This window comes from Manis pentadactyla, chromosome 3 (assembly GCF_030020395.1).
Source record: "Manis pentadactyla isolate mManPen7 chromosome 3, mManPen7.hap1, whole genome shotgun sequence".
Taxonomy (NCBI): Eukaryota; Metazoa; Chordata; class Mammalia; order Pholidota; family Manidae; genus Manis; species Manis pentadactyla.
The window spans coordinates 132,649,271-132,664,025 of NC_080021.1; the positions used below are offsets into that span (position 1 = coordinate 132,649,271).

General features: G+C 38.3%; 1 protein-coding gene across 12 annotated transcripts in view; it reads right to left on the reverse strand.

The window, feature by feature from the left end:
* SPTLC1 (serine palmitoyltransferase long chain base subunit 1) overlaps positions 1 to 14,755 on the reverse strand; it is a 101,372-nt gene that overhangs the window by 44,634 nt on the left and 41,983 nt on the right. For all 12 annotated transcript variants that reach the window (XR_008996436.1, XR_005026704.2, XR_005026705.2 and 9 more), the window contains 2 exons: positions 6,659 to 6,788; positions 3,233 to 3,322 (listed from right to left, as the gene is read on the reverse strand). Coding sequence is in view for 9 of the 12 variants with exons in the window: in XM_057498462.1 (XP_057354445.1) it covers positions 3,233 to 3,322; positions 6,659 to 6,788 (220 nt within the window). In the remaining 3 variants the exon portion in view is untranslated. The remainder of the gene's footprint in view (positions 1 to 3,232; positions 3,323 to 6,658; positions 6,789 to 14,755) is intronic.

The following is a 14,755-nucleotide window of genomic DNA, read 5'->3' on the forward strand; positions in this document are numbered from 1 at the left end:
GCACAGAATGTGTAAGATGGTGCCCATGTCACCAGTCTGTGAAAATTTATTTTTTTAATCACCAAGATTTCATGGGCTAATTTTGCTAATCAATATCAAATTGGGAGAGGGAGAGCCCCCACTGGACTTTTAGCTGGTTTTCATAACAATGAATCAACTAATGAGGGGAGATTATGTCTTTTAACACTGGCTCTTTTCCATCTGTTAAAATCAAACTATCATGAGATAGTTTCTAAAATTCATGTTTAGAAAATACTTAATAATACTGTGACAGTACTGGTACACAAATTGACAAATCAGTAAAACAGGGATCCCAGGGTCAAACCCTTATTTGTATCCTGTGACCCTTACATACTCACTGCTTACCTCTACCTGAACTGCCACTACACCTTATGCTTTTGTTTCACTGTTTGGCTATCCATCTGTCCATCAGCACTGCTTTACTATTATAGCCCTATACCATAGTTCTAGCATCTTCTGGCCCACTATCTCCCTAACATCATTTTTCAGTCTTTGATACTCACAAAAACAAGAGGAAAACAAAAACGTATCTTTTATTGATATTTAAGGTGTATCTAGATTTCCTCAAGAAATAGTGAAAAACTTTAAAACTAAAACATGAAGCCTGTATTTTGAGTCCTAATTCAACTGATGGACTCATAGATTGAAATTTCAGTGGTAGAGTGCAAGGGTGGTTCAACGCAGGAAAATCAACCATATTAACAGAATGAAGGGAAACCACATGACCACTCAACTGATGTGGAAAAAGCATCTGACAAAATCCAAAACTCTCATAAAAGCACTCAACAAATCAGGACTGGGAGGGAACTTCCTCAACCTGACAAAGGACATCAGTGGGCAGCCCAAAGCTGACATTCTACTCAGTGGCGATGGCCTGGAAGTTCCCCTCTAAGACCAGGAACAAGGTGTGGAAGCGCACTCTTGCCACTTCTCATCAACGCTGTACTGGGGAGTTCTAGCCAGAGCAACCGGGAAAGGGAAAAAAAAAAAGGAATCCAAATTGGAAAGGAATAAGTAAAACTATCTCTATTCATAGGTAACATGATCTTACAGAGAGAGTAACATCCACAAAAATACTATTTTAGCTAATAAACAATTTTAGCAAAAATTGCATGACACAAGATGATCAATACACAAAAATCAGTTGTAGTTCAATAAACTAGCAGTAAATAATCCAGAAAGGAAGTTAAGAAAACAATTCCATGTACAATAACATCAAAAAGAATAAAACACTTAGGAATAAATTTAACTAAAGAGGTGTAAGACTTGTAGGGTGAGAACCATAAAATATTGCTAAAGGAAATTAAAGATCTAAACAAACGGAAACACATTCTGTGTTCCTGGATCAGAAGATTTAATACCTGTAAAATGGCGGTATTTCCCAGAGCAATCTACATATGCAATACAATCCCTATCAAAATCCCAATGGCCATTTTTCACAGAAATGTAAAAGCTGATCCTAAAGTTCAAATGGAATTTCAAGGGACCCCAATTAACCAAAACAATCCTGAAAAAGAACAAAGATTGAAGTTGGACCCTCCCTCACAGCATATACAAAAGTTAAGTAAAAAATGGATCAAAGACCTAAAAATAAGACCTAAAACTACAAAACTATTACAGATAAAACAGGGCATGTATCTTCATGACCCTGGATTTGGCAACAAATTTCTTGGACAAGACACCAAAAGCAAAACAACAAAAAATTAGATAAACTTGATTTCATCAAAATGAAAAACTTTTGTGCATCAAAGGATACTATAAAAAAAAATGAAAACACAACCTATAGAATAGGAGAAAATATTTGCAAATCATGTATTGATAAGGATCTAATATCCAAAACATATAAAGAGCTCATAACTTAACAAAGAAGATAAGCAAACCAATTTAGAAACGGGGAATGGACTTCTGTACACATTTTCCCAAAGATATACAAATGGCCAACAAACACAAGAAAAGAGGTTCAACATCATTAGTCACTTAGGAAATGCAAACCAAAACCATATACTTCATATCTACCAGGATGGCACAAAGGTAAAAACCAAGTGTTGGTAAGGACGCAAAGAGCCAGAAAACCTCTTCTGCTGCTGGTGGGGATGTAAACTGATGCAGCCACTGTGGGAACCAGCTGGTGGTGTCTCAGGCAGTCAGACACAGAATGACCATGTGACCCAGCAAGTACACTGCTCGGTATACACACAAAGGAACTGAAACAAGGATTCAAACAAATACTTGTACAGGAATGTTTACAGTAGCACTATTCACAACAGTCAAAGGTGGAAACAATTCAAATATCCATCAACACATAAACAAAATGCAGTATATCACACAATGGAGTATTACTTAGCATCAAAAAGGAAAGAACGACTGATAACATGCTACAAATTGGATGAACTATGAAAACATTGTGCAAAATAAATGAAGACAGACCCAGAAAGTCAGGTACTATATGATTACTTACATTTATCAGAAACATCTAGGATAGGTCAGTCCATTAAATACACAGAAAACAGACTGGTGGGTGCTGGGGGCAAGGGAAAAGGGGAGTAACTGCCCGATGGGTACAGGTCTTTAAGCATGCCCAAAAGGTTTCAGAATTAGACAGCTGATGGTTGCATAAAACTGCATCTGTTAAATGCCACTGAATTGTACACTTTAAAATAGCTAATTTTTATGTTAATTTCATCTCAATAAAAAAGTTCTCAATGGTCATGGTTTTCTAAGGACAACATATTGCTTTCCCTGTTGAAAGGTTAGTTTTACAAAATACATATTGTATGATTTTATTTATATGAAATTCTACAGAAGGTAAAAAGGAAGAGAAAGTAAGTAGATCAGTGGTGTCCTGGGGCCAGGCCTGGGGGTACTGCCTACCCAGGAGCAGGAGAAAACTTTCTGGAGTGACAGAAATGCGCTACAGCTTGACTATGGTGGTGGTGACAGGAGTGTTACACATCTGTCAAACTTGTCAAATCATACACTTAAATTATGTGTATTATACCTTAACAAAGCCCATTTTAAAAAACCAAGCCTTGATTACTAAAGACCAGCCTGGCATTTAATGCTAGTCTACTTCCCTGCTATTATCAGGATGAGCTTATGATGCTATTATGCAAAGCCATGCAGACATTATATATTCCATGTGGTCAAAAACAGAAGTCTTAAGTGCCCAGTGGTCTGAATACTAAAATAATGAATAAACATGGCTGCTTACCAATTCTGGAAGAGGACAAAGAGTTCCAGTGTTCATATACAACCCTTCAACTACAATGAAACGGCGAGTTACACGAGCCTTGCGAGGATTCTTTAAAAGAAAAAAATACTTATTAATGAGACTTATTAATATGAGGTTTGAGATTATGTTATCTGAGATGAAGAACAGTGCTCTTTTCTCTGATTCTCCAACATGTTTTCCAGTTCTTACAATCAACTAGGTGGACACACACACACACACACAATTTAGGCACTCTGAGAATATTAAAACAAAAATGTCAAGCCCAGAATGACTGGGAAGGGGCTTAAGGGAACTTTCTGGGAAGATGGGTATGTTTTAGGTCACAATGAGGGCATGATACCTGGGTTACACAGGTATAATCATTGGTCAAAACCGTACAATAGGATTTGTGCATGTCAAACTATAATGATGATGTCAAGCATCGTCACCCTAGAGATGGAGGGGAGTCAGGTAGAGGTTTCGATGTTACAGGAAAGGCAGAATGTTGGTAACAAGCTGGGAGAAGGGTACAGGGGCTTCATGATACTACTGTTTCCTTTCTCTTGGAAACATTCCATCACAAAATGTTGAAAAACAGACAATCTCCCTCATCTATCAAAAAACTGATGAAACCCTTTCCCTTCCTTCTTCCTCACTACTGGTCAAGCAGAATTGAACTGTGACCTCTCCCAGTGATGTGCAAAGGCAATGGGATGTGGAGGGGCTTTTTCAAGCAACACACCTTCTTACACCTCACTGACGCCAGTGAACCATGCACATCGATGCATCTGTGGATGTTTCAGGTGTGCTGTGCTGTTTTTAAAAACAGAGATGCACACACAGGTAAGAGTTTGCTGCCATCTTCCTCCTCAAAGGTTTCTTGACAGACGAAAACCATCTGACTACAGGACTACATTCACTTATATATCAGAGCTGTGCTTGCAGGGACACCCAGAACAGTGTGTGTGAAAGCACGCAGAACTACACGTCACTGAGGTCGTTCTGTGGTTTACACTAACCTGAATGCCAGGCGTCTGCTGAGAGTCCTGGGGGAGGACATGGGCATGTTGCCTCTCCCTGCCTTGCAAACATGAAGCATTTATTTGATTTAAAAATATTCAACAGTCATTTTGGGAAACGGAGAAGTACAAAAGAGAATTTAACCAATTAGCTCAATCACACCACACACTGGTAACTTCTGTCTTTTTAAAAATCTTTATAAATCACTTTCTTCAAATCAGGATTTTACTGCAATAGTTTTATGTCCTGAGTTTTAAAAATAATATATTGTAAGCATTTCCACATTATCTAACATTATTTAAAATATGGTTTTAATGGAGATATAATATTCCACCTTTGGCTTCACCATAAATTATTTACTCTTCCCGCCAATGCTGGATTTAGGTCGTTTCCCTCATTTGCTTCTTTACACTGCATTGTAAGCACCCTTCAATCTCTGACTCCACTTCTGGCTATCTTCTAAAGACAGCACCCCACATACAGCTCCAAGGGTATGGCTATTTAGCGATCCTGGAACATATGGGCCCACTTACCCTCTAGACAGGGGGTCCAACTGAAACTCTGCTCAGTCACAGGAGGGCCCTTTGTTACATCACAAACAGCAGTGCTGGCACCGATTATCACTATGAAAAATGTTCCCCAACTGGACAGGCAAAAACTCCTAGCCTAATCGCTTTAATTATTAGGAGGCAAACTCTTTTTCATTTGCTAATAGTTTTCTGTATTCTTCTATGAATTTGTTTTTATCTAGTCCTTTTTTCTTTTTACTAGAAGAATTAATATAAGATGAGAACACTGCTGTAAAAGAAATGAAAAAACATCTATGAACCACAATATTTGGGAAGTTCATTAAAAAAATGTTTGACTGAAACCTGAACTAAACTGCAATATTTTAATTGACTTTCAAAGGAAGGATAAGCATCTAAGTAGAAAATATTCAAAAATTTAACATTCACTGTGTATAAGAAAGTGAAATTGAAAAATAATTATTTCAAGAACCAAAATCTAAAGTTATTTAGAAAGTCTACTCTAGGCAGGAAAATGTGGCATAATTTAAGATGTAAAAAGGTAAATTACAGAGTGGAAATATATTTCAAGTAATTTTATTTCTTGTTATTCATATTTTTATCATTCAAAAAAGTTCCATGGATTATAAATCTTGTAAAACACATATACAAAAAACTTGAATATGATGTTTTCCAAATTTGAACTATTAATTTGGCAAAATAATTTCCACAGCAGACTGGTTCACTGGTCACACTTTCATGTCAGTGTTCTTCAATCTAGCAGCATTTTATTACTGAATCAGAGTAGAAAGAAATTCATCAGTGGAACAGTCTCAATAAGAAATTCCCTATTGAGCTTTCTAAATCATGTAACTACGCTAACACTGGCCTATATAGCATGTCTAGCATAAAATTGTGAGAGACTATGCATATTCATCATGAGAACGTGGATATTCATGAAGTGCTGCTCTTAGGCTGTCACCTAAATAAACATGACAGACTCCTAAAGAACGATGCAAATATCTGGAAAAATGTAAATTAACACAAAATTAAGGAATATAGCGAGCATTTTTATCAATTAGTAATGAATGAGTTGTACTGGCAAAGTCCACTTGAAAGTGATGTTTGAGATAAAAGGTGTGGTGACCAGGTTCCCACTGCATGCCCGCATAGTGGTTCGTGCTGCAGAACCACAGACCAGAACCACCTTTTCCATCCATGGTGTTAGGAGGAAATCACTGACAATTCCAACAAGTTTTGAACACCTTTCCTCTATCACACTCTCTAATCAGAATACCAAAGAGCCAGTTCCACCCCCTACCCGCTAAGGGTCTCTGCAGGTGCCTGGAAGAAGTGTAAACAGGCTGCAAAAAAGAAGGAAACTATGTTGGGGCAGTTGTTTCCCACAGGCAGCAGCTGCTCAGAGCTCCAGGACTAAGGTGGAGGAGGGGAGAAAGGTCTCACTTTGTTCGTAAATTCATAAGTTAAGATCTGCTGCCATTGTTTCTCTTCCAGCCAACTGATACATGATTTAGTCTGATAAAAATAAGCCTAGTTTGAATTCACCAGGTGCATCTCATTAACACCTAACAAGTTCCGCATTATTGCTGCACATCTGAGTGCACACATCCCCCACCCCTGAAGTGCACTCTCTCTCTCCTTTAGAAAGCTGCCTGAATTACCTCCCCCAAATTTGCCATATATAATTATGTCAACAACCAAGCAATTGTAATGAGACTTGGCTCCCTAACACAAAGTACATTAATAAGCAGGAATGCCCTCACTTAACATCCAAATGTGACCCTCAGGCAAGTCTTCATGACAAATTACCATTTCATATATAATTTAGCTAGTTAGAAAGTACAAAGGAACTATATAATTTTCTTCAAAAGAATCATACCTTTTGATCTTCAATTTCTTGTTCTTTTAGTAGTCGCTCCAGGTCAGCCATATCATTATGCTTAAACAACTTAATGTCACTACGTGATGCCTGTAATCCTTTCTGAATAGCAAAGCAGGCTGCTTTATCTCTGCGAGGAAGACAGACCCACCAATTTTGGGTTTAAAGGACCTTGTCAATATTCTCAGGAAAGGAATGTTTGCTTATGTAAGGTGACCAACATCCACTTGTTAACTTGAACACAGAAAATAAGAAAACATGTCTGCACATTTATGCATCATTGTTTGTGCTTCCCTCAGCAAGTCCTTTTCACATAACTGCCATGCTGATTTTACCTCAAGAAGCACTCTTGCCATTCCTCTCAGAAATCAAGGGTGACATATCAATTTATGTGCATTCTTTCTTTCTGACAAGCCCATGGAACACCGGTGTATGCCACCACCAGTGGCACCTCTGACTTGGCTGCCATTACTTTGCCATGAGAAGCAATACTGGATTTGCTGACTCTCCATAACCAGGGGAGAATGCTGGCTCTTGCAGACTAAACTTCAATAAGATATAAATTGAGTTAACTAGGGGAAAATATTTTTTTAATTTAAGTTCTATTATTTAAAAGTATATACAGGACTTCTGCAAAGATGCAGAAGACATTTGTACCTATTTGTCTCACTCGGTACAACCCCAAACCCTGGACATTACATGAAAAACACATAATGACTGACAAGAGGAAAGGCAGACCAGTTACGGAGTGAGGAACTTGACAAATGACAGGAGTTTCCTGGGCTTTCCTGACTTGGAGCTGAAGTTAGCCAACTGGGAACGCCACAGACAAAAACACTCTAATACAAGCCTGTTCTCTGTAGCCAAAGGGACAGAAAAGGGGGCAGCCCAGCAGACAACGGCTCTATTGCAGCCAACCCACAGAAAAACCTGGGCCCAAGCCCTGTACACCAGCAAAGGCTGAGGGGGAGACTCTGAAACTCAAGAGGTACCCCAATACCTTTAGGGGTAGTGTTGGAGAAACAGCTAGGACTTTTATCCCCACCAGATGGAAACAAGTGGCCCCCACTGTGGTGTCAGTGAAGAGCATGCGGAGGGCCCCAACTCCCCTCCCCTGCACTGAGGGGCACCCTGCCTCTCTCCACCTGGGCTGTATCAGGGGCAGCTCAGGGGAGAGTAGGACTCTCACCACACCCTCAGAAATGAAAACACCCCAACTCAGTGTCAGTGGAGGCCGAGTGGTGACCCTAGACTTGTACCAATGAAGCAGTAGTGCTTCCCTGCCCCTAATGGAAGACTATCAGAGAAGGTCAACTAGAGCAGGCTTAAATTAAGCATAAACGACAGTAGAATAGGAACATTTCAATCAAATATCACTTGTCATACCAACAACCAAAAATATACAGAATGAAAGAAAACAATGAGCAAATGTCAATATAGAGAGGACAGCTATGTCAGGGTTATGGTAATGATTTTAGAGCATCCATTATGTCTGAAATAATGGAAATTCATAAGATGCTGCACATGAAATTCAGTGAGCAATTATGAACATGCATGAAACAAATGGAAAAGCAGAAAGCCTCAGGAAAGAAATAGAGGATACAAAGAAGAATTCTATGGAGATGTCAGAAACTAGAAGACAAAATAACCAAAGAAAGCATGTAGTGGATGGGCTCTGCAGCAGAATGGAAGAGACAGAGGAAAGAATCATGAGCTGAAGGCCATAACAACAGAAGCTTGTCAATGTAAACCAGAGAAAACAGACCAGAAAGAAAAGACGAGCCCCAGGGATCCATGGGACAATAACAGATGCCACACTGGCTTCAGTGGAGTTCCAAAGAGAAGGGGGAGGGCTAAAAAGGCATTCAAACAAATGGTTCAGACCCTCACAAATTTGGCAAGGCAAGAGGCTTAAATCTGTAAAGAGCTGAGCAAAACTCATACAGGTAAATTCAAAAACCCAAACAAACATGCCAAACCATTAATCAAGCTTCTGAAAACTAATGACTAAGAAAAAATCCAGAATGTAGCCCAAGAAATATGACATCTTACATAAATGAGAAGAACAATTTCAGTGACAGACTTCTTCTCAGAATCCATGGAGACCAGAAAAACATGCCATATATTTCTAATGCTAAGGAAAAAAGAACTGCATACCAAGAAACCTATAACCAGCAAAAATATCCTTTAGTGTGAAGGAAAATCAAGTCATTCTGGGGTAAAAGGAAACTAAGAATCTGTTCCCAACAGACCCAATCTAAAGGAATGGCTAAGAAGTTTTCTATGTAGAAAAATAAAGAAAGAAACAAAAAGAAAAATCACCATGAGCTGCAGGGCGTGCCAAGAAGCACAATCACCTCGACAGGTAGTGTGAGTGACCATGTGGGCTGTGCTCATGGACTCACAAGGACACCACATGCCACAGGTATGGCGGAAGGAAGCAGGCATTCTCCTGGGTAAATTTGGCCTTCTCGACATTAATGAATAAAATCATAATGGCAAAAGAGACTAGAAAAAGAAGAATGAAGCCCAAAGTCAGTAGAAGGGGGACATAATAAAGATTAGAGCACAAATAAATAAAAGAGATGAATAAAATAATAGAAAAAGAAATTAATGAAAGGAGCTGGTTCTTTGAGAAAAAAAAAAGATAAACCCCTAGCCAGACTTACCAAGAAAAGGGATTGTACACACATAGTCAGAAACAAAGACGGAATAATCACAACGGATAGGACAGAAACACAAATTATTAGAGAATACTATGAAAATTTATATGCCAATAAATTGGACAATCTAAAAGAAATGGACAACTTTTGAGTTAAATACAACTTTCCAAGACTGACCAGGGAAGAAACAGACAATCTGAACAGACCAAATTTCCAAGCAATGAAATCAAACTGGTGACCAAAAACAAAGGTGCAGGTCCAGACAGGTTCACAGCTGAATTCTACTAAACATTTAAAGAGCTAATACCCATCCTTAAAGTATTCCAAAAAGTGTAAGAGAAGGGAATTCTTCCAAATTATGAGGCCAGCATTACTCTAATAACAAAACCAGGGAAAGGCACCACAAAAAATGAAAATTACAGATCAACATCCCTGATGAATACAGACGCAAATATCCTCAACAAAATATTAGCAAACCAAATTAAAAAATACACCAAAAACATCATTGATCGTGATCAAGTGGGATCAAGGATATTAAAAGCAGCCAGAGAGAGAAAAAAGATCACCTACACAGTAAAACCCTTTAGACTACAGTCAGACTTCTCAGCAGAAACCTGACAGGCAAGAAGAGAATGGCATGATATATTTAAGGCAATAAAACAGAAAGGCCTTGAACCAAGAACACTATATCAAGCATGACTATCATTTCAATATGAGGGAGGCATTAAACAATGCCCAAACTAGCAAAAGTTTAGGGAATTTGCCTCCTACAAACCACCTCGACAGGATATTTTACAGGGAATGCTCTAGAAGGAAGCACTCCTAAGCATAAATAGATGTCACCACGGAAAATAAAATCACAGCAAAGAAAGCAAACCAAACAAATACTAACTAAAGGCAAAAACCGAAATCAACTACTCATAAAAGCAGTCAAAGGAAACACAAAAGAGTACAGAATAAAACACCTAACATATAAAGAATGAAGGAGGAGGAAGAAGGGAGAGAAATAAAGAATCATCACACTGTGTTTATAATGCCATAATAAGAGAGTTAAGTTAGATAGTTAGATAGGAAAGAAGCTACCCTTGAACCTCTTGTAACCACAAATCCAAAGCCTGCAATGGCAATAAATACATATCTCTCAATAATCACCCTAAATGTAAATGGACTGAATGCACCAACCTAAAGACACAGAGTAATAGAACGGATAAAAAAGCAAGACACATCTATAAGCTGCTTACAAGAGACTCACCTCAAATCCAAACACATACACAGACTAAAAGTCAAGGGATGGAAAAAGATATTTCATGCAAACAACAGGGAGAAAAAAGCAGGTGTTCCAGTACTTGTATCAGACAAAATAGACTTCAAAACAAAGAAAGTAACGAGATAAAGAAGGACATTACATAATGATAAAGGGCTCAGTACAACAAGAGGATATAACAATTCTAAATATATATGCACCCAACACAGGAGCACCAGCATATGTGAAACAAATACTAACAGAACTAAAGGACGAAATAGAATGCAATGCAAGTGCCTCAAGATAATTAAGGCTATACATGACAAACCCACAGCCAACATCACACTAAACAGTGAGATGCTGAAAGCTTTTCTTCTAAGATCGGGAACAAGACAGGGATGCCCACTCTCCCCACTGTTATTCAATATAGTTCTGGAGGTCCTAGTCACCGCAATTAGACAAAACAAAGAAATACAAGGAATCCAGATTGGTACAGAAGATATCAAACTGTCATTATTTGCAGATGACATGATATTGTACATAAAAAACCCTAAAGACTCCACTGCAAAACTACTAGAACTAATATCAGAATTCAGCAAACTTGCAGGATACAAAATTAACACACAGAAATCTGTGGCTTTCCTATACACTGGCAATGAACTAATAGAAAGAGAAATCAGGAAAACAATTCCATTCACAATTGCATCAAAAAGAATAAAATACCTAGGAATAAACCTAACCAAGGAAGTGAAAGACCTACACCTTGAAAACTACAAAAAAGAGGACACTCTTAAGAGAAATTAAAATTAAATGGAAACTCATCCCATGCTCCTGGCTAGGAAGAATTAGTATCGTCAAAATGGCCATCTTGCCCAAGCAATCCACAGATTCGATGCAATCCCTATCAAATTACCAACAACATTCTTCAACAAACTGGAATAAATAGTTCAAAAATTCATATGGAAACACCAAAGACCCCGAATAGCCAAAGCAATCCTGAGAAGGAAGAATAAAGTGGGGGGGATCTCACTCCCCAAGTTCAAGCTCTACTACAAAGCCACAGTAATCAAGACAATTTGGTACTGGCACAAGAACAGAGCCACAGACCAGTGGAACAGATCAGAGACTCCACACATTAATCCAAACATGGTGCTGGCAAAACTGGACAGCTACATGTAAGAGAATGAAACTGGATCACTGTCTAACCCCATACACAAAAGTAAATTCAAAATGGATCAAAGACCTGAATGTAAGTCATGAAACCATAAAACTCTTAGAAAAAAACACAGGCAAAAATCTCATGGACATAAACATGAGTGACTTCTTCATGAACATATCTCCCTGGGCAAGGGAAACAAAAGCAAAAACGAACAAGTGGGACTATATCAAGCTAAAAAGCTTCTGTACAGCAAAGGACACCATCAATAGAACAAGAAGGTAACAAGAAGGTATGGGAGAATATATTCATAAATGACAGATCCGATAAAGGGTTGACATCCAAAATATAGTATATATATATAAAGAGCTCACACACCTCAACAAACAAAAAGCAAATAATCCAATTAAAAAATGGGCAGAGAAGCTGAATAGACAGTTCTCTAAAGAAGAAATTCACATGGCCAACAGACACATGAAAAGATGTTCCACATCGTTTGTCATCAGAGAAATGCAAATTAAAACCACAATGAGATATCACCTCACACCAGTAAGGATCGCCATCATTGAAAAGACAAACAACAACACATATTGGCAAGGTTGTGGAGAAAGGGGAACCCTCCTACACTGCTGGTGGGAATGTAAATCAGTTCAGTCATTGGGGAAAGCAGTATGGAGGTTCCTCAAAATGCTCAAAATAGGCATACCATTTGACCCAGGAATTCCACTTCTAGGAATTTACCCTAAGAACGCAGCACTCCAGTTTGAAAAAGACAGATCCACCCCTACATTTATCGCTGCACTATTTACAATAGCCAAGATATGGAAGCAACCTAAGTGTCCATCAGTAGATGAATGGATAAAGATGTGGTACATATACACAATGGAATATTACGCAGCCATAAGGAAAAAAACAGATCCTACCATTTACAACAACAAGGATGGAGCTAGAGGGTACTATGCTCAGTGAAATAAGCCAGGCGGAGAAAGACAAGTACCAAATGCTTTCACTCATATGTGGAGTATAAGAACAAAGGAAAAGTGAAGGAACAAAACAGCAGCAGAATCACAGAACCCAAGAATGGACTAATAGTTATGAAAGAGAAAGGGACTAGGGAGGATGGGTGGGAAGGGAGGGATAAGGGCGAGGAAAAAGAAAGGGGGCATTACGATTAGCATGTATAGTGTGGGGGTCACACAGTAAGGGCTGTGTAACACAGAGAAGACAAGTTGTGATTTTACAGCATCTTACTACACTGATGGACAGTGACTGTGAAGGGGTATGTGAGGGGTCCTGGTGACAGGAGGAGCCTAGTAAACATAATGCTCTTCATGTAATTGTAGATTAATGATACCAAAATTAAAAAAATTAAAAATTAAAAAAATTTTTAAAAAGGTAAAAAAAGAAAATTACAGACCAATATCCCTGATGAACGTAGATGCAAAAATACTCAATAAAATATTAGAAAACAGAATTCAAAAACATTTCAAAAGGATCATACACCACAACCAAGTGGGATTCATCCCTGGGATGCAAGGATGGTACAACATTCAAAAATCCATCAACATCATCCACCACATAAACAAAAAGGACAAAAACCACATGATCATCTCCATAGATGCTGAAAAAGCATTCAACAAAATTCAATATCCATTCATGATAAAAACTCTCAGCAAAATGGGTATACAGGGCAAGTACCTCAACATAATAAAGGCCATATATGATAAAACCACAGCCAACATCATACTGAACAGTGAGAAGCTGAAAGCTTTTCCTCTGAGATCGGTAACAAGACAGGGATGCCCACTCGCCCCACTGTTATTTAACATAGTACTGGAGATCCTAGCCACAGCAATTAGACGAAATACAAGGAATCCAGATTGGTAAAGAAGTTAAACTGTCACTATTTGCAGATGACATGATATTGTACATAAAAAACCCTAAAGAATCCACTCCAAAATTACTAGAACAAATATATGAATTCAGCAAAGTTGCAGGATACAAAATTAAGACACAGAAATCTGTGGCTTTCCTATACACTAACAATGAACCAATAGAAAGAGAAACCAGGAAAACAATTCCATTCACAATTGCATCAAAAAGAATAAAATACCTACGAATAAACCTAAGCAAAGAAGTGAAAGACCTATACCCTGAAAACCATAAGACACTCTTAAGAGAAATTAAAGAGGACACTAACAAATGGAAACTCATCCCTTGTTCTTGGCTAGGAAGAATTAATATAGTCAAAATGGCCATCCAGCCCATAGCAATATACAGATTTGATGCAATCCCTATCAAATTACCAACATTCTTCAACGAACTGGAACAAATAGTTCAAAAATTCATATGGAAACACCAAATATCCCGAATAGCCAAAGCAATCCTGAGAAAGAAGAAAAAAGTGGGGGGTATCTCACTCTCCAACTTCAAGCTCTACTACAAAGCCATAGTAATCAAGACAATTTGGTACTGGCACAAGAACAGAGCCACAGACCAGTGGAACAGAATAGAGACTCCAGACATTAACCCAAACATATATGGTCATAAGGAGCCATGGACATACAATGGGGAAATGACAGTCTCTTCAACAGATGGTGCTGGGAAAACTGGACAGCTACATGTAAGAGAATGAAACTGGATCACTGTCTAACCCCATACACAAAAGTAAATTCGAAATGGATCAAAGACCTGAATGTAAGAGAAACTATAAAACTCTTAGAAAAAACACAGGCAAAAATCTCTTGGACATAAACATTAGCGACTTCTTCATGAACATATCTCCCCGGGCAAGGAAAACAAAAGCAAAAATGAACAAGTAGGACTATATCAAGCTGAAAAGCTTCTTTACAGCAAAGGACACCATCAATAGAACAAAAAGGTACCCTACAGTATGGGAGAATATATTCATAAATGACAGATCTGATAAAGGCTTGACATCCAAAATATATAAAGAGCTCACACACCTCAACAAAAAAGCAAATAATCCAATTAAAAAATGGGCAGAGGAGATGAATAGACAGTTCTCCAAAGAA